General features: G+C 42.9%; 2 protein-coding genes across 6 annotated transcripts in view; one reads left to right on the forward strand and one right to left on the reverse strand.

Annotated features, from left to right (window-relative positions):
* The window catches only part of CAPN3 (calpain 3), a 49,578-nt gene extending 43,460 nt beyond the window's left edge, over positions 1 to 6,118 (forward strand). For 2 of the 3 annotated variants that reach the window (XM_043471580.1, XM_043471579.1), the window contains 9 exons: positions 1,959 to 2,072; positions 3,043 to 3,120; positions 3,500 to 3,557; positions 3,654 to 3,718; positions 4,187 to 4,255; positions 4,345 to 4,423; positions 4,646 to 4,762; positions 5,081 to 5,139; positions 5,461 to 6,118. In XM_043471580.1, the coding sequence (XP_043327515.1) occupies positions 1,959 to 2,072; positions 3,043 to 3,120; positions 3,500 to 3,557; positions 3,654 to 3,718; positions 4,187 to 4,255; positions 4,345 to 4,423; positions 4,646 to 4,762; positions 5,081 to 5,139; positions 5,461 to 5,487 (666 nt within the window). In that variant the 3' untranslated portion in view covers positions 5,488 to 6,118. The remainder of the gene's footprint in view (positions 1 to 1,958; positions 2,073 to 3,042; positions 3,121 to 3,499; positions 3,558 to 3,653; positions 3,719 to 4,186; positions 4,256 to 4,344; positions 4,424 to 4,645; positions 4,763 to 5,080; positions 5,140 to 5,460) is intronic. The other variant, XM_043471581.1, reaches the window with a different exon arrangement.
* Positions 6,119 to 6,605: 487 nt separating this feature from the next.
* ZNF106 (zinc finger protein 106) overlaps positions 6,606 to 18,618 on the reverse strand; it is a 55,196-nt gene continuing 43,183 nt past the window's right edge. For all 3 annotated transcript variants that reach the window (XM_043471576.1, XM_043471575.1, XM_043471577.1), the window contains 8 exons: positions 18,264 to 18,380; positions 15,837 to 16,028; positions 15,321 to 15,383; positions 14,359 to 14,478; positions 13,744 to 13,815; positions 12,865 to 12,936; positions 10,988 to 11,134; positions 6,606 to 10,541 (listed from right to left, as the gene is read on the reverse strand). In XM_043471576.1, coding sequence (XP_043327511.1) covers positions 10,485 to 10,541; positions 10,988 to 11,134; positions 12,865 to 12,936; positions 13,744 to 13,815; positions 14,359 to 14,478; positions 15,321 to 15,383; positions 15,837 to 16,028; positions 18,264 to 18,380 — 840 coding nt within the window. In that variant the 3' untranslated portion in view covers positions 6,606 to 10,484. The remainder of the gene's footprint in view (positions 10,542 to 10,987; positions 11,135 to 12,864; positions 12,937 to 13,743; positions 13,816 to 14,358; positions 14,479 to 15,320; positions 15,384 to 15,836; positions 16,029 to 18,263; positions 18,381 to 18,618) is intronic.

The following is an 18,618-nucleotide window of genomic DNA, read 5'->3' on the forward strand; positions in this document are numbered from 1 at the left end:
CAGATGGGAAAGGGGAGAGGGGAAGAGAAGTTTCACGTGCATGGCCCCAGAGGAGCTGCTCAACTTGACTGGCTTCAGGGGGAAAGATAAGGAGAGATACCTGGGGAGCTTGCCCTCCTGGGTGTCCTGGTTAAGACCACTCTGCTGCAGGGACATCATCACTAAAGCTAACCATGCATGCTAAAAGCATCTCTGGGGCCTCAGAGGAAAGCTTTTATGTGTAATTTTGGAACTTGAGATTACAATCAACCCATCCTTGCTCCTTTCACCTCATAACTTCCCCCATGGTCTTCAGGGCAGTAATGTCTACAATAATGTTACCCCTTTTACAACTTTGGTTTGGTCACCCAGAGTGCCATCGAGAAATGACTGACCTTTGGGCATCCTCACAGCAATGGAGCAATAGCCATAGGACATCAGAAAACGTTTGGTGTTAGTGTTCATGACAGCGTCTGGAAGGATCCATCATAGGGGTCCTCCAAGCATTGGTGCTGGTGCAGACCAGAGCTGACATTCACCAAGCACCAACTGCATATTAAGGCCCTGTGCTGGGGGTAAAATATACATTGTGTTCAGTTACAACAGCGTTTACAAGGTAGGTGCTGTCAGGATCCCTCTTTTATAGATGAGGATAAAGATTCAGAAGTCCTTGTCTGAGGACACACAACTAATGAGTGGGGAAACTTGAACTGTAAACCATATTTGCTCTGAACCCGTGATTCTCGCCCTCAGCTCTCCGGTGCTGGACCTTTACACTCCATGGCCTGTGTGGCCCAGACCCACACTCGGGCCCCAAGTTGTGTGCCTGGTGGAGGTGCCCCATGGCCACACTCCCCGCCTCAGACTGCTAGCCACACTTGCTCTGAGATTCCCTACAGGTATCAGTTACTTGAACAAGACCCCTTGCTTGGAAAGCAGAGCAAGCCAAGGTATTTGGGGCCTGCTGGGAGCCAAAGCTGGGGAAGCACTCTCCATGGGTCTGTCCATTGGTGCTGCCCTAGAGGAACAGTATGGAAAGGCAAACGGGAACTCAAGAGTGCTCAGGAACTCTTACGCACTGAGAGACTTTGATTGCCCCTTGTTCTCTGCACCACTGACAGGAGCCTTGCCTTCCTCCTCCGGCTTTCTCCATGGGATGTATACCCCAACCAGTGCCACCACAGCATGGCAGCCGCTCTCCACCCTTTCACATTCTCCTCACTTGCACGAGCATGTCTGGCAAATACCCCTTCTATTTGGGCAGCATCTTAAATGCTTTCCCAGTACAATCATACATTCAGTATCTTGTGTGATCCCCACAAGAGCCCTATGAAAAGGGCAAAGCAGGTTTTATCACCCCCATTAATGGGCGAGTAAACCGAGGCCAGAGGATATTTTTCATGGGAGGGGCACGGCTGGGACTCCAGTCAAGTATTCTGACCCCACTCAGTGACCATGTAGATAGTTCTTCTCTCAATGTGTCCTCTGCCAAGTCCTAGAGGTTCCTTGGAGAAGCCTCAATAGCTGCCATGGTGATGTGGGGGTGCCAAGGGAAAAGAGCTCTGCCCTCTTCATTAAGCAGAGAAGCCCTGTTTTTAGAGCTTCTGGGGAAATTTAATTTGAACGAGGTTTCCATTTGAAAAAAAAAAATCTACCAAATACTTGAAAATCACTGCACTATACCATGCTGCTTTTAGGATTCTCAGCATTGTCGCGTGTACTAACTACCATGTTTAATCCTCATAACTCTACAGGGAGGTAAGAAACTTAGGTCCAGAGAGACCGAGCATCTTTCCCCAAGTCACACAGCTTGTTAGTTGCAGAGATGGAGCTTGAACAGAGGTTCAAGAAGACCCAGCTCTGCTCTTCCCCCCCTTACTGGACAAAGCTGCTCCAGGAGAGAGGTTGCCTCATGTGCCCACTCAGCCAGTAATCCTTGTTTCCTTCCTGCCCCCTCCCCTTTCCCCTCTTCTCTCCAGCCCATCATCTTCGTTTCAGACAGAGCAAACAGCAATAAGGAGCTGGGTGTGGACCAGGAAACAGAGGAGGGCAAAGACAAAGCAAGCCCTGATAAGGAAGCGAAATCCCCACAGGTTTCTGAGCATGTGCATGAGTGGGGTGGCCTGTACACAGCCAAGGCCTATGTTCAAGGAGTGCATGGGGGTTGGAGGGGCCATAGGGGTGGGGTGTCCCTTTAACATCTAGAGGTTTAGGTTTGTCCCACTGACATTTTCCCTCATCAAATTCTCCTAAAATTTGGGGTGTTGCTTGGATGAATGTCTTGGGATTGGCTGCCACGCCAAGCTGGTCCTGGGAAGGACAGGCTGAGCTTCCCTGCTGAAGCCCATCCAGCCAGGAGGATGAGAGAAGAGGGATGCAAAGCCTGTGACAGACACAGCTTGAGACAGAACAGCTTGTTTCCTGGTGTCATTAACAATGGGGAAGATAAAGAATAGTAGTGGGAAGGGGGGGTGACACCGGAAGTGGAGTCCTCCAGAGCTCAGGGGACAGTGTTAGACTGGAGTGAGGACAGGGGGTCATATAAAGCATACAGGAGGTGAGACTGACAGGCCAGATTCCAGATAAACCCAGGGACATCTCCCCTGTGGTGCCCATGCAGCAGCGTGGGGAGGGGAGGAGGGTCCTCTGAGGATTTGGCCTTGATGGCAGAAACGGCTGGAGGTATCAGATTGGCCTGGCCCGCTTTGTCCTGCTGGGGCTGGTTTGGTTGGGACGGTCAGGCTGTAAAAGGAGGAGAGGGCTCTAGCTGGTGGGGATGGGGGAAGAGGACCAAGGCGGCTGTCTACGTGTCTGCACAGCTGATATACCTCCTCTGGCGAGGCTGGGGAGGTACGGAGTGAAGGGTCATTGGGACCTAGATGATTCTCACTCCAGATCAGTAGGTTCAACCAAGAAAGAAGAGCATCAACTCTGTACCCAGTTCCTGCTGCCACCTACGGCTGGTTTAGTCACCCTGGCTCCTTCAGCCCAGAAGGAACTTTCCTCTCAGGTTTGTCCATCTCCCTGGTCCCCACCGAGCAGTTTTCCTTTGTGCCTCCACAGCCAGAGCCCAGCAACACTGACCAGGAAAGTGAGGAACAGCGGCAGTTCCGGAATATTTTCAGGCAGATAGCAGGCGACGTGAGTACCTCCAACTCTGACTCACTCGGACATCCTCTCCTTGATGAATTGCTCAATTTGCCAGTTATTTCATGATCGTTCAGTGGAGGTCATTTTGGTTTTTGGTGGAAACGGGGTATATGAGTGTAGCACAGAAATCCACAAGTGAAGTCCTTTGAGTTCTAGACCAACACACCCACTGGGTGGCTCTGAGCTGCCCACTGCTTTCTAGACAGCTGAAGGTACAGTGTCTTCATCAGAAAAGCCCCAGCTTCCCCATGACAGAACAGCCCTGTCATGGACTATACAAGCATGGACGGCCGGGATTTGATTTGCAAAGACTATGCTCCATCAGCTGCTGCACTCTTGAACCATGACTTTCTTCCCCTTTCCTCCTCAGGACATGGAGATCTGTGCAGATGAGCTCAAGAACGTCCTTAACAGAGTTGTGAACAAACGTGAGCAGCTTAATTCTGCAAGGGCAGGTGGGCAGTGGGGGTGGTGTGTGTCCAGCTATCTGAAGGCAGCTCCTCACTCTTCTCCATACCTCTCAGATAAGGACCTGAAGACACAAGGCTTCACGCTGGAGTCCTGCCGTAGCATGATCGCTCTCATGGATGTATCCTTCCTGCCACCCTTTCCCAGCCCTGTCGGCAGCCCCTATGTAGTCTTCTGGGGCTAGGGCAACAGTGAGGGGGGCCCAGTCAAGCACAGGGGCCCAAATTCATGCTCAAGCAAAGATTTAAGGAGGCCCTGCGCTAAACTTCCTGGCTGCTGGTCTTTAAGGAGCTGTTGGAGGAAGCACAGTTGGGAGAACACTGGCCCCTGCTCTCAACCTCAGACCTGAGATTCTGAGGCCCTACCCAAAAAGAGTGGTCCTTGGAGAAACGTTTCCTGGGTTCTAGAGCAGGCACTGATTCTGACTAGGGAAGCATGGAGGGGGGTGTTAAACACTAGGTCAGGGCAAGGGTGGATATCCTGGGCAAAGCCCTCCTATAGAGGACCTTCCTTGCACAGCCCCCCAGAAGGTCTGCTCCCAAGACAGGATTTTGCTATGTGCCCTGTAGCCCTGACCTCCTTCCTCCAGACAGATGGCTCTGGGAGACTGAACCTGCAAGAGTTTCATCACCTCTGGAAGAAGATTAAGACGTGGCAGGTGGGATGAGAGAAAGAGGGTGGGAGTGAGGAAGGGACTGATTCAGAGGTTGAGTGTGTGACCTCTGTCTTCAAATTTTCTATTGCCAGAAAATTTTCAAACACTATGACACAGACCAATCCGGCACCATCAACAGCTACGAGATGCGCAATGCAGTCAATGATGCAGGTATGGGGAAGAAGTGGAGTGGCCAGGATGCGGATGGGAGGTGGTAGGAGCGGGGATGAGAGGGGCGGACTGGGCCACTGGGGCCCTACCAGAGAAAGGGATGAGAAGGAGCTTCTTGTTCTCCTCTCCTAGGCCATAGCATGACCAGGAGGTCCTAAGGGGAAAGCAAGCAGGCCTGAGGACTCACCCCTATCTCCTCCTCTCCTGTGCTCTCCCCCACAGGCTTCCACCTCAACAACCAGCTCTACGATATCATTACCATGCGCTATGCAGACAAGCACATGAACATTGACTTCGACAGTTTCATCTGCTGCTTTGTCAGGCTGGAGGGCATGTTCAGTAAGTGGACAGCTACCCTTCTGCTCTCTTGTGCCTCCCTGCTCCCTCTCCGGTGGTGGAGGGAATCTCCACTAACTGACCTCACTATATGACCCTGGACAAATCCCAGTCTACTGTTCAGGCTGAACAAAGGTGGAGGCCCTCTTTAGGCTCAGAATGGGATAGCAAGGGACAGTTATTGGTGATACTTTGGCCTATTTTGGTGCTGAAGGGCAGCATCGGGCACATGGTCCTCTTAAGAAAAGATGAAGTGGTTGGGGGTGGGGGGTGGGGGGAGTGCCTTTAACTGGCCTCTGGTCTGTGCATTCTTCCGAGCAGGAGCTTTCAATGCATTTGACAAGGATGGGGACGGTATCATCAAACTCAACGTTCTCGAGGTAAAGCCTAACAGAAACAGTACACTCCCCCTGCACTTTAAAATTTGAGGTGGAGGGATGGGATGATAAAGGGAAGCTCAGAGCTCAGCAGGATGTGGTCATGGGGAACGCGTATTAGGGGAAGGCTCTAAGGAAGCCTCAGTTATGGCTTTATGCTGGAAAATCTGTACTTTCTAGAGGAGATCTGTGGGAAGGATGCTTCTCAGGAAATCTTCCCAGTGTCTGGCATGCTGGGACTGGCCTTTTCTTCTACTCTTTAAATCTCTAGGGCTTGGCTCTCTTGTTTTATGTGCATTCTGATCTTGGGACTTCCTCTTGCAGTGGCTGCAGCTCACCATGTATGCCTGAACCAAGCTGGCTGCATCCAAGGCATGGAGGATCACTCAGGATTTCAACTTCATCCAACAGAGCTAAAGTCACTTACCTCAAAGGACACTGTTGCTGTACCCCCAGGAAGCCTCCAGGCACCTCATCAGTCTAGTTCCTCCTCTACTCACTTCCCTCCCAGCCTTAGGGCATCTATCCATTTGTCAGGCCCAGCCTGGCCCTTCAGTTAAGGAATGGGGAAGGGAGAGCTGTGTTGTCCCTGTGCCACATGGAGCCAAGTGCCTCTGTCTGCTTCGGCTAGCCACAGGCCAGTGAGAGCTTTGCTTGGAGTCTGATGGCCTCAGCTCTGACGACAAGTACTCTCCTTAGATGCTCGCAGCTGTTTGCAGAAGCATTTGCCAATGGCACTCAGTACTTCCTGGTGCTAGAACCCCCACCCCCACCCCACGTCCGCCCCATCATCTCTATGTTCTCCCACCAGTGGGACAGCAGCCCAATGAGCACTTGGTTCTGCCTGATTGTTTCAGGATGGGCCTGCGCTGGAGTAAACTAGTTCAGTGAAAAGAGGTTTGGACACTTTGGGTTATCTGACTCATAAGTTAGGTTGCATTCTGAAAAAAGTTCATCTAAATAAAGGCATATGTTTTGCTGGTTTGATTGTGTTTTGTTTTCTCACATTGAGAGCTACAGCAAGACTGAGTAGCTCCAATCTCACCCATCAGGTATAGAGCTCTAGTTTCAGAATACAGCAATGGAAAATACACACACCCACACAAACACAAATCCCAAACCCCACTTTAATCAAGCCTTTTTGCTATTTCTTGAGCACAGGAATCACTCAAATACTTTCCAAGATACACCAGGAAAGGAAGGGGAATAGCTGTTGGTGTCTAGATCAAGACAAAATGGGTCACTATTAACTGGAAGCGCAAGTTAGCGGACTGTAAGGGCGCAGAGCTCCTCTACTAACACTGACCTACTGTATGACCTTAGACAAACCCTTAAATGAAGGTGTTTGCTCTGCTTATCTGGACCATGATCTATAACCATCTTGCATTTTCCACCCAATTTCCTTCTTGATCTCTATATCAACATGGAAAAGGGTTGGCCGTGAATATGTAGATAAGGTAACAAAAATAAACAATTAGTAAAAGTACTTTATTTTCCTCTTATATTTGCTTTATATGTTGCTTTACAAAGTTAGGAAGTTCACAGCTTTATACCAAAATGTTAAGAAGGCTAAGCTATTTGCTTATAAACATTTTGCAGTCAAATGTCATTTGATTTCAGTCTTCTAACCCATATTCAATTAAAAAAAAAAAAAAAATCAAGACACCAAGGGCACTGGCGCAGCTCGAGGGCATGCACTTCTCTGAAGCAGGAGGAAAGATCCTCAATAGCCTTTCCTCCTTGCTTCCTTCTCCCCCAATTCAACTGGGCTACTGCTGTGAATTCAGAGGAAATCTGGGAAATGTGAGTCACCATGAGACCCGGCAGGGCCACAGAGTTGGGGGTTGGAAGTGAGGTTAGCGGTTACTGTCTGATTAGTAGCAGGTTTGGTTTAATCAAGATCTCACATCCACTGATGTATGGAACGCAGTATAGCCCAAACCACCTACACCACAGCTTGTTTCTGACCATCAATCAGACAGCATCTCTGAAATCCTCGGGATCCTGAGGATTTGCAGCTGGGATAAAATCACTGTTGTTAACAACATGGCAGGCATGGCCTTAACAGTTTTTAGGAGCTCTCCTTTAGGTAACAGGTACAAAATTTATAAGTCAGCATATATAAACTGCAAACCAGAGGGGATGTGCTATTTAAATCCCACTTCACAATATAGTTTGATTTCCCCTCAAATGGAACTCTTCCATAAGATATACCATTACCATTCCGCTAAGTATTGTACACCTACTCCCACCAAATCATCCACATTCCTAGTCACTAAAGTTGTCCACTGTATCATCTACTAAAAAGAGAAAAACAAAAAACCCTTTGTTAGGCAAATAATCACTTAAATAGCAATAATGTTGCCTACAAATTATAGGTAGGTCAGGAGCTAAACACTCAACTTCTGAGGCAGAAAAACAAATTCTCCACAAAAGCAGGAGTGCAGTAACAATGACGTTCTCTCAAATTCAAGTAACATCAGGTCAGGACAACCCTTTGTTTGTATTGTGTTTAACTGCTTTATACTGAGTCGAGTAGCATGCCAAAATTTTGAACCTGATTAAAAACTTCATGATAAAATTTGAAGTCACTGATTATTTCATCAGAACAAACTGCCATTAAAATGCTAGCATATACACAGAAAAGGATTTATGCTATGGTTTTCTTGGCTTCTGTTGTCAGAAGTAAACACAAGTAATTAAAATTAACATTCGATTCCTTAGAAGAAATGAGTTGTGTTTTGTCACGTCATGTAACAATTTCCTTCCTCCACTAAGTATGAAATATCAGCGCCAACACAAACCCCTGAACCATTGCTCTAATCTGAGAGGGAAGAGAAGGCCAGAATCAGCCAAGACATTATAGAAGACTTAAAAAAAAGACTTCTGCATAACTTTGAAGACACTTAAAATAACACACAACCATAAGCAGCCAAGATGCTTATGGTGCCTTTATTTCTAAACAGATGGCTACAACAGTGCATTTAGGGCAATACACTAACCTAACCTGGTGTTAAGTGAGTTTTACACATTCTTGAAACAAAGACATTATTGCTACAGCTTCAAAGAAAATTCCTGTGAAATGGGGAGAAGTATTATTAAGTATAGGTGCCCACACACACACACACGTACAGGAAACATCCATAAGTGCACACATAAAGGCAGATAGACTGTGCATGATTCTATCAAAGTTAAGCTCAAATCAGTTTTTACTGATTCTATCAATCTGTTCGTACCTACAACAGTTCCCCACGACTGCCCAACACCTCACATATCCCCTTCCTGCTGTACAAAGGCTCCACCACTCTCATCTTTTCAGACATGTCCTCAGGCAGAACAGAAGGGCACCTATGCAACAGAGTATGCAAGACTTTTCTCAGCACACTGCTCAGCCAATGTGGGAATGTGGGTTCACTACAGTCCAAAGGAAATGCCAGGTTTAGCAATAAATCCAAATGTACTTTCCTAGGAGTCACCATTCCCAAACCCACAGAACAGCTTAGCTTCTCTGGTCACGTGTACAGGAAATCAGGTAAGAGAAGGGAATGCTTGTTCTCAGACAGAAACAGCACTCATAAACTTTATGCAAAAAGATCTTCTCTGCTCTCTCAAATATCATGCAAATCTCAGTAATGCGGTCAACACAAGAGTCCTGCTGTTCATAAGGACAGAAGTAAATAATTCATGGGGCCATTCATCATCTAGATGTATCTCCCAGATTAGTTCTTTTTTTTTTTTTTCCAGATTAGTTCTTTCTTTCTTTATTTATTTATTTTGGATCCAGTAGGAACCACCAGAGGCTTTCCTGGGAAAAAAGAACAGCTACTTAGTCTTACACTCAATTCCAGGGGTTCTGAATACCCTCATGAAACCTATCCATGAACTCCAGGTGAAGTTCCCCTGCCCGAGAGCCTGAGTAAAGACATGGGAGAAGAAGCATGTACACTAAGGTAGGTGGAGATAAACCTGGCTGCTCTCCTCTAGGAAAGAGTGGGCATCACATCCGGAACTCGGTATGTGGCACTTGGCTCTTCTCTCCTCTCCTCCCTCTCTCTGTAGAATCTTTCAGAGTTTTGACGATCACAGAAACAAAAGGCTAGAAAGTAACACCTCTATGGCTACGCTTAAGAGTCCAGAGAGAATTCAAAAACAAAGCGGTGTCAAGAAGGCTTTGTTAATTTGGCTGCTCTTGAAGGATAGGGAGAGTCTTTTTCCCTTCACCCCACTCCACCCTTCCTTCTCAGCTTAGTGGGGGAGGTGAAGGCAATACACTGGTCTTTAAGAAGTCTGCTTGAGGCCTTAAAAACTATATTCAGATGCTTTATCCTGATCCCCCCATTTGTGTACTGTGGGTGGGTGGAAAATACCTCATGAGCCCAGAGGAACTATATGATGGCTGCTGTCAGTCTAGGCACAACCAGAGAATGGGAGAGGGGTTGGCAATGAACCAAACTAAAAGGTTTCAAACCCACTGCCCACTTGGAGAGTCAGAACCTGGAAAGACAAAGGCTACACCTCCAGTTCAAACAGCCTGCCAATACCTGCAGGGAGTACCCAGGTCTAACAGTGAGATCTCCAAGTAGATGGCAGGTCTGTGCATTGCCTTGAACCAAGGACTTAATCAAAATCTGTGGAGGTTCAATAGGAATTATTGTCTGCAAGGACTTGTCATTATGTGATCTGCTGTCTGAGCTCCTAAAATAAAATCAGCAGAGCAGCTACTCCAGCTGTTAAAAATCTCTTGTGTGTCCCTTTAGCATTGAAAGCCAGCTCTGTCCATCTAAGAAGAGAATATTGAAACACATTGTACATAATTGTTAAGAAAGGAAAATAGTTGCTTCCAATTAAAATACCCAGTGGTCAGAATTAACTGATTGCAATAATTACGGAGAAATTAAGACTGATCCTAAAAACCTAACATTTGAACAAATTTGTACTTAAATGCGTGACTATTGGTTTAAACCATCATTAAGAACAGAAACTAAAAATTACAAACTGAAATCAATAAAATACATGTGTGATTAGGGTCAAACTGGGTAACCAATTAAGATCTGTGTCTTTAATAAACATCTGGAGAACACCAGTAGCATAAATTACTATATGCCATGCTGTCCCAGAAGAGTATGGTTCCTTAAACATCTGTTTAAATCTCACAAACCTCCAGCAAAAACTCAGAAGTATAACCTATCATCCCATAGAGCTGCCCAGACTTATGCTAGTAGTAAGCCTGGCTAGTAACCACTTTCTCCTTCCCTGATTCACTGGGGAAAGGAGGACACTGGCCTGTGTAAGGGGCCAATGTGATATTAGTTCAACTAAAGACTTCCCAACATGGGAGGCAAAAAACTTCATGAATCAATTTTGCTGTCATCCTCAGCATGGTGTTCAATGTGTCCTGCAGCATCCTAGAAATAAAGGGAAAAGGACCCATGAGAGAAAGGTTGGTAGTAGGTCAAAAGAAAGTCAAAGCCACGGAGAGCTTCCCAGAGCTTCCCATAGATCTGTGATCTATGAAAGGCAGTTAGGACCCATCACTCTTAATTCACATGGAACTGTGCACTTGAGTTCTTAACACAAGAATGCTGTAATAAACCTCTAGGTTCAGTTACTGGATTGGAACAAGTGAAAACATTCTCTGTAGGCACTTTCTCAGAAATTACCTAATTCTTCACTTGAAATCTCATTAAGCTATCTCTCAAATCTGTGAATAATATTAATAATAAAAAGAAAAATCCTTACACTCTCCCTGTTTACTGCAAGTCTGAACATTCTAATAAGGCAGAAAAGGTTTACTGAACCCTGCTCTGAGCAGTCAAATGACCCCGGGTTGACCTCAATCCCACTGATATACCTGTTTGGATCCTTTCTTAGCAGTAAAAAAAGCATCACAGTTCTTCCAGCGACATTTCAGAGTTTGAAAGTTTGGATTTGTATGGTCAGTCAGCAAATGTTGTTTTAAATGATCTACAACACCAAATATCAGAGAGCAGCCATGCCACTAGAGAGAGAGAGATTGGAAAGGGTAAGTTATAAAGAGTACGGGAAACATGCAATGACAATATTCCTCGTTGTATCCTATGAGTATGCCCCTATTCTTTATTCTTGGCTGGCAAATTCAACAAAGCCAGAGGCAACCAAATTAATCATGAATTTATTCAGAAACTCTGAAAAGACTGGGAAGTCTTTTGATAGTTCAGTATTTTGAGAAGGCAAAGCACTAATGTAGCCATTACGTCTTTAAATAATGAAGCTGTTAGCAAATACTGACAGACAGATTAAATAAAATTCAATTTAAACTATACTTATCCTTCTTTAAAAGATTTATTTTTAACTGAAGGGTAATCGCCTTACAATATCCTGCTGGTTCTGCCATATGTCAACATGAATTAGCCACAGGTATACCCCTCCTGGACCTCCCTCCCACCTCCCCCTCCATCCCAGCCCTCCAGGTTGTCAGTGTGGTAAATCGTAACAATTCTTCACCTTGCCATCATAAAAAGAGCTTCTCAGCCCATTTATTTAAAAAGACAAAGAGCTTCCCTGTAATACTGGAGTTATTTTTAACAATTCTAAGAATTGTTGGCTTGTAAACTTGAAAACACAAATGTTTGATAAAGAAAACTACATTTGTGGAAATACTGGCAGAAAACTGCCAAGGAAGCCTGTCTTTACTCACAATTTTTATCACCTGAATCACAGTCTTGTGATCTTTTTTTTTTTTTAACTGTATTATAAATGTGGCTATATTTCAATTGTTAGTCAGAAAGCATAAAGACCCTTGTTTTGGCTTTTTTTCCTCACAGGCTTTTAAGAAATGATTCTAACATGTTCATTTCTAAAAAGTAATGCCATTTTGAATATTCCTTCTGTAAACACTGTTTCATACCCCCAGCTTTAAAACCAGAAGGTATTTTCCTCATTTTTCTAGATAAGTTAAGTCTATTTGTATGTTTTGGATACTGTTTTACTAGATTTTGCCTTTCTTCACTAAGAACACTAAAAATCAAAAATAGTGATGTATAAAAAGTTGAAAAGTAATTAGGCCAGAGACAAATCTAAACTCGAATTTTAAAATGTGAGCATCCAGTTCATCAATGCTGAAAAGGGGATTAGGGTTTAGGGAAAAAAAATTCAGTGCCAGCCACTTTTCTCTGGTCAGTACTATTAGAACTGATGAAACAAATTAAGGTTTATAAGAAACAGTGTGAAAGTTTTGAGGTTTAATTACCATCCTCCACTCTAAAATAAAAACCATGAAATTTAGTCTAGTGAACTGAGGTTTAGAAGTTCAAGAGTGCAAATTTTTATCTGTCTATTTCTCAAAAACCAATGAACAAACCAAACTACTAATACATGTAAATGCCTGAGGAATGGGTAAAATATTGTAGGCAGGTTAGGAAAATAAGCACTTCCACTTTTCTTTCACACACTTCTGTACTACTAATGTTTTTGTAGGCATGTATTAATATAATAATAAAGCAAAATAAAAAACACAAAGGAAATAGCCTCTGGATGGACACTTAAACATAGTTTGTATCTAACCTTAAGATTGAACTTTCACTATAGAATTACAGAAGCATTTTATGTACTTTTTAAAAAATAAGCTTATTTGTCCTATGGTGGAAGACTCAATATGAAAATGTTAAACCAATGATAATGAAGATCTATAAATTGGCCTAGGGTTGGGCAACATCTAAGTCTGGTGACAAGAACAGTTTCAATCCTTACCCAACAGCGGTAATTCTGCATCAGATTTAGCCTCACAGCCTGAATACCGCCATCATAACAGCCAGTATAAATCTAGAGAAAAATGTTTATATTATCAGACCAAAACAACACACAATAAAATACTATGAACATCCTCAAAGTAAGAGCCAAAAGCTGGCAGCACTACAACAGGAAACTATAACCATAAACCCAAACCAGCCCCAGAGTACCATAATAGGAAAGTATCTTATACAGCTTCTAGTCTGGATACTTGGAAGCTATGCTCCTTAGAAAGCCATTCCTTGGACTGTTGTTTACAGCAGAAGTGGCAGGGCTCAGAGGCACTGCTTATATTTTAATTGGCGTAGTTCTGGCTTCTGCTGGGCATTACATATCAGGCCTCTGTATTTCACTGGGACAAAGGCTCTATTGCTTAAAGTTAGAAAAATATCCATTCTGGTTCAACCTCAAAATTTAAAAATAAAATAAATCAAGGATTAGTAGGGTTACATGTGTTAGCTTCTACTTTTAGGTCTGCTATAACTATGCCACACTGACCAAATCTCCTGACTCTATTCCAATGTATTGTCCAGATCATAATGTCTCTGAAAAAACACCACTCTTTTCTGGAAACACCTTAAATTTACCTTCTATTTAATGGTGGTATTACATTTTTTTATTGTAACTATTTTAGTTCTTAATAAAAATGGAATATTCAAGGGCACTACTGGGTTACTTCTCAATATTATAATACCAAGAGATAGAAAACATTCAATAATGAGGCATAGCAAAAACAGATGTCATTTTTGGAAGTAACAAGTAGTAACATTACTAAGAGTCTGCAGAATTTTTAGTAAACACATTCAAAGGCAAATATGTGGCATGGCAAATTAAACTCACCATACTTTTATGGATGGTCATACACATAATCATGTCTTTGTGTCCTCCATAAACCTGCAACCGATCATGCGACTTAAGTGGAGGCAGGGCAGGGGGGAAAAAAGAAAGAGAATGAAGGTTATTTATACCTTGTGTTTAATAAGCATAGTCCTTGAAGGTTTTTGCAAGTTTAAAACTGTACCTGAGGTATTAAGCTGAAGCACTAGTCACTTGTTAACAGAAGCATAATTGAACAGCAATCTTTTTAATAAGTCCTCCTCCTCAAGGGAAGAGCTGGTAATTGGGGGAAAAAAATCCCCACCAATTTCTGTGCAGTGTCAAAGTCCCAAACCTGAACGTGTACACAGAAAACCACACAGATGTGACAGGCTACAGCTGCCCTCCAGAAACCATTAAATTTTGACACCTGTGAACCTGACCAGGTACCTCAGGGCAGTATTTCTGAAAGTGCTGTCCAAGGACCAAACTACTTCATAATTATCTACAACACTTATGAAGAACACAGATTCCTGAGTTCCACCCCAGCCTTTCCATATTAAAAACAAAAACAAACACCAAATCCAAACAGACCATCTCTCCAAATCATTCCAACAAAATAGTGACTCTAAATTCTACCTGTAATTCATAGACACGAACAAATTTATCCAGGCAAGCAGTCACCATCACTTTCCCTAGGATATTCACCACAGTCACTGCATGATTGTGACCTTTATAGATCCGGACAAGCTCACCAGTCTGCATCAGAAGAGAGACAAGAGTCACTAGACTGATTTCTAAGAGTCTTGACTTTTGAGATTTATAATTCTGTAATTCTAAAAGAGGTAATGAGACTACTTGTACACACATGTAACTGTATTAATTTTAGACAGGTGACGTATTTTATATAACACTTATATGCACTGTATCCTGATGGAGAGAACCCAGTGTTACAGAGAGAGAAGGGCCACAGCTCTGTGTGTATGTATTTTCTAGTGTTTGAAGTATATTCACTTTTATCATTTCACTGGATCTGGACAAAAAGTTCCTGAGGCTGAATAACCTCAGAAGTTCAGACTAGGAACTGAACTTCAAAAGTGGCCTCTATGGAGAAGGAAATGGCAACCCACTCCAGTATTCTTGCCTGGAAAAGTCCATGGACAGAGGAGCCTGGCAGGCTGCAGTCCATGGGGTTACATGTCTGAGCATGTGTGCACAAGAGTGGAGGGAGATGGGCTGGTAGTATAAACTGGTAGAACTAAAAAAAAAAAAGTGGCCTCTATGACCCAAGCAGAGTCTCACGGCTGTTTCTATTTGTGCTATTTTAAACTATATCATATCTACTTTCTCAGAGCCTCAGATATTGAGTATGTCTCACGTTTAAATGAGACATTCAAACTAAACCTGACGTAAACTTTTGAGTCTGTCCCCCACGAAAAATTTTGATTTCTACAGTGCTTAACAGTATCCAAGAGCTTATGCACAGGGATTATTATTAAGTCTTTCACTAGAAAGGAGGCTTAATTTAAATTGCAAGAGGTTGAAGGAATCCCTTCAAGCTTTATCCACCATTTTATTAAAGATACACCAACAAGGCTTACATGAATGTTATGAGCATGGACCGACTGATCACTGGAGCCACTGAACACAAGGTCATTCACCACCTTAAAGAAAAAATATTCAGTGAGTGAGACTCAGCATTAAGTTCTGAGGTTTCCTTTAACTTGTAATATACATTGGCAAATTCTCCTTTCCACCCTATTTTGAGATAAGCATGAAATGAGGTATAAAATAAGTTTCTCAGACAAATTTTCTGAACTGAAATTTATGTGCTGCCACTAAGTACTCTGATGAACTGACAACATATTATTGGGTTTGTTGCTTCTTTGGAATGATTATGAAGTAGCCTAGAACAGCATTTGAGTGTATCTACACTCAACAATAAGATATTTGTCTCTCAATTAATATGCTAAAAAACAGTACACCCTGTGGTGATTCCAGGCCTAAGGAAAAGGATTGTAACCTCCTGTATTCTAAATAAGGCATTAGAAAACATGGGAAATTTCATTTGAACTCTTCTGTTTGCACCAGGCAATGAACTCCTGTTGTATACTTGCCTTCATGCAGAGGATGGTTTTGCTGTGGCCCTCCAGAGTTCTAAGGAGCAATCCATTCCGTGCATCGCGTACACTGATGGTACAGTCATAAGAACCCACAACCAGCAACTTTCGGGCACCTTCCTGAGCTGTGGCAAGACAGCTGACAGCCCGAGGGCCATGGCATTCAAAGATTTCAAGTCGTTTGTTGTTCTGAAAAATAAGCCACCATTACATGAAGTAAAAACCACTTAGTTGGAAAAACTCAGCATCAACTAATCCAAATCACTACCTTGATACAAACTCTAAATTCTAACACCTATCTGTAAGTTTTCATATCCGCTCTGTATCCCTAACTCCCCAACCTCTGCCATCCCCATTCCAACACTCTCTGTATTCATGACACCTTCTTCCTCCATTCTAGTGGGGACAGTTTTACGTTATAAACTCGTTTCTATCTTTGACCCATGATATCCTGATCATAATTAAAATCTGGTTCTCTTTTTATGTCCTCTCTCACTTCCCTTAAGTCAATGACGTGAAAGAGAAACCATTTTTTCCATATTTGAATACATTTTCCATGCCAAGGACCCAAGAAGTCTGATTTTTGTCATCCAAAATGTATGTACTCTATTTGTCATGGTTGCTTCCAAAATTCTCTTTGAGAACTACTTTCTTAGACAACAGCTTCTCATTCTCCACCTTTCTGTTATTCTGACCTTATTCTGACCTCTGGTTCCATGTTTCTCTCTCATAACATTAAGTTAAACTATAGGAGCCTTTATCTCAGTCAGCGTAGCATGGTCACATCCTGAATGTGGATGTGGATAAACATTCCTTTACTTCAGATTTTAGACTTGCTTTCTTTACTCCCAAACCAATCTTGTTCATAGTTTCCTACTTTCCCAAAACTCTAAAAAGGTACTTCAGGTGCAAGTATAAGACAAAACTCCCAGAGACTAGCCAAGAGCAGCAGCTGGGAACCTCAATCTCAGCCATCTTAAAATGCTGGGGAGATAGATGAAAGGCATTCAGGGCCCAAAGGTAGACAGGCCAAGGTCAACAGCCCTGGCTTTTTGATGAGCTCCAGGAAGCAGCTGCATTCCAGGAGTGTGGGCAAAACAGAAAAAGGTCCAGCCCTAACAAGGATTCAAAATTCACACCTCCATAGAAACTCTCAAATCTCTGTCTCAAAGTCCATCTTTGCTGGGGCTTTTCAACCATTTAAAGACCATTTAAAAAAACCAAAAATAAAGATCATTCCCATTTGAATTTTTCATCATTTTGCCCCAAAAGTCTGGCTCCTAACTTCTATTTACCTTTGATTACATTAATCTCACAAAATAGAACTGGGTAATTATCAAGTTTTAGCCTTTAAAACATTTTAAATCTATTTTGTCTTCTGTGATCTATTCATATCAAGTGAACCAGATAACCTGATATCTGATCATATATGGGCTAGTTTCTTCTAACTTGATTCTAAGCTTTTTAAAGGCAGAAACCATAGCATATTTTACTGCATTTCTTGTAAGCAGTTCCAGATACCTAGTAGAAGGAGACAGTAGATGCTAACTAAACATATGATACTATAACTAGGCATAATACAGTAAACTTCTAATACACTGTTAAAAGATGACCAGACGGCCTTGGGATAGAATGCCACAACTAGTTAGCAACCACACCTATCACTTCTACCTCTGATTATATTTGTTATGCATTCTCTTCACTTTAGTCTACATGTCAGCTGCTCTAACAAAGCCTCCTAAATGGTCTCCAAGCTTCTACTACTACCAGTATTTTCCAATCTGTTCAACACCAAAGTGACTTTTTCTAAAATACCAGTTGGATCACGTCATTCATGCTTTAAAGCTTACAAGTTCAACTACATTAACAAAGCAGAGAGCCATCAGGAATTGGCCTGTATTCGTTTCCTAAGCCTTATCCTGAGACCTACCACATAACAGTGCTCAATAAAGGTTTGCTTAACAAATGGATTTATATTTGGGTCAGGAAAGAATGAGGCCCAAGGGCGTGAAGGCAAACTTTGACTTAGTTCAGTTTACAGAACAGGCTACTTTCATGAAACCCTAAATCAGTTCTAAACAACATCACTGTCATACTCAAAGGCATTTAAGCTCACTTTTCATGGTGTCATTCTTAAAATGAGACAAACTAGTTTAACCCATGACTCATTATTTGGCCCCAAATCATTAGGCTTGGTTTAATTTAGTAAGAGTTACACTTCGCTCCTGGCACACTTGGGCCTGAGCAGACAGAATGCATTTTGTTTCACTTACAACAGAAGGTAAGTTTTTGAGCAGTGGCTAATTCTGCTGCTTTCTCTTACACACACAAAAACAGGAAAATGGCCTTATCTTCGACTTCTTCCCTCACACACACCACTTCTAATTGGCATGGGAGTTCAGCCTTCTCTCCCCTACCACTAACCTTTATGTTGAAGGTGACCACAGTGCCATTTGCCAGTCCTGCATAGAGAATTCGCCACCTACTGTGGAGGCAGAGAACCCGGTCTTCCAGCTGTAACTGCTCCACACACTCTCGAGTCTGATAAAAGCACACAACACCTGATCAGTAGAGGTTAAAAGCAAATAAGATATGAAAACAATCCTCTGTGAAAAAGAGTGTGAAATTATTTTTTATGAGGAAGAAAATGCTGCATCCTCCATTTTGTAGAAAAGTATCTTAGACTGTTTTCTGCTTTGAAATTGTGGCCAAGGAACCTCAAGCTGTAGGTAACATAGTAAACAAATGTAACTTCTAATAATGCTACCTATGTTTCTAA

Source organism: Cervus canadensis, chromosome 6 (assembly GCF_019320065.1).
Source record: "Cervus canadensis isolate Bull #8, Minnesota chromosome 6, ASM1932006v1, whole genome shotgun sequence".
NCBI lineage: Eukaryota > Metazoa > Chordata > Mammalia > Artiodactyla > Cervidae > Cervus > Cervus canadensis.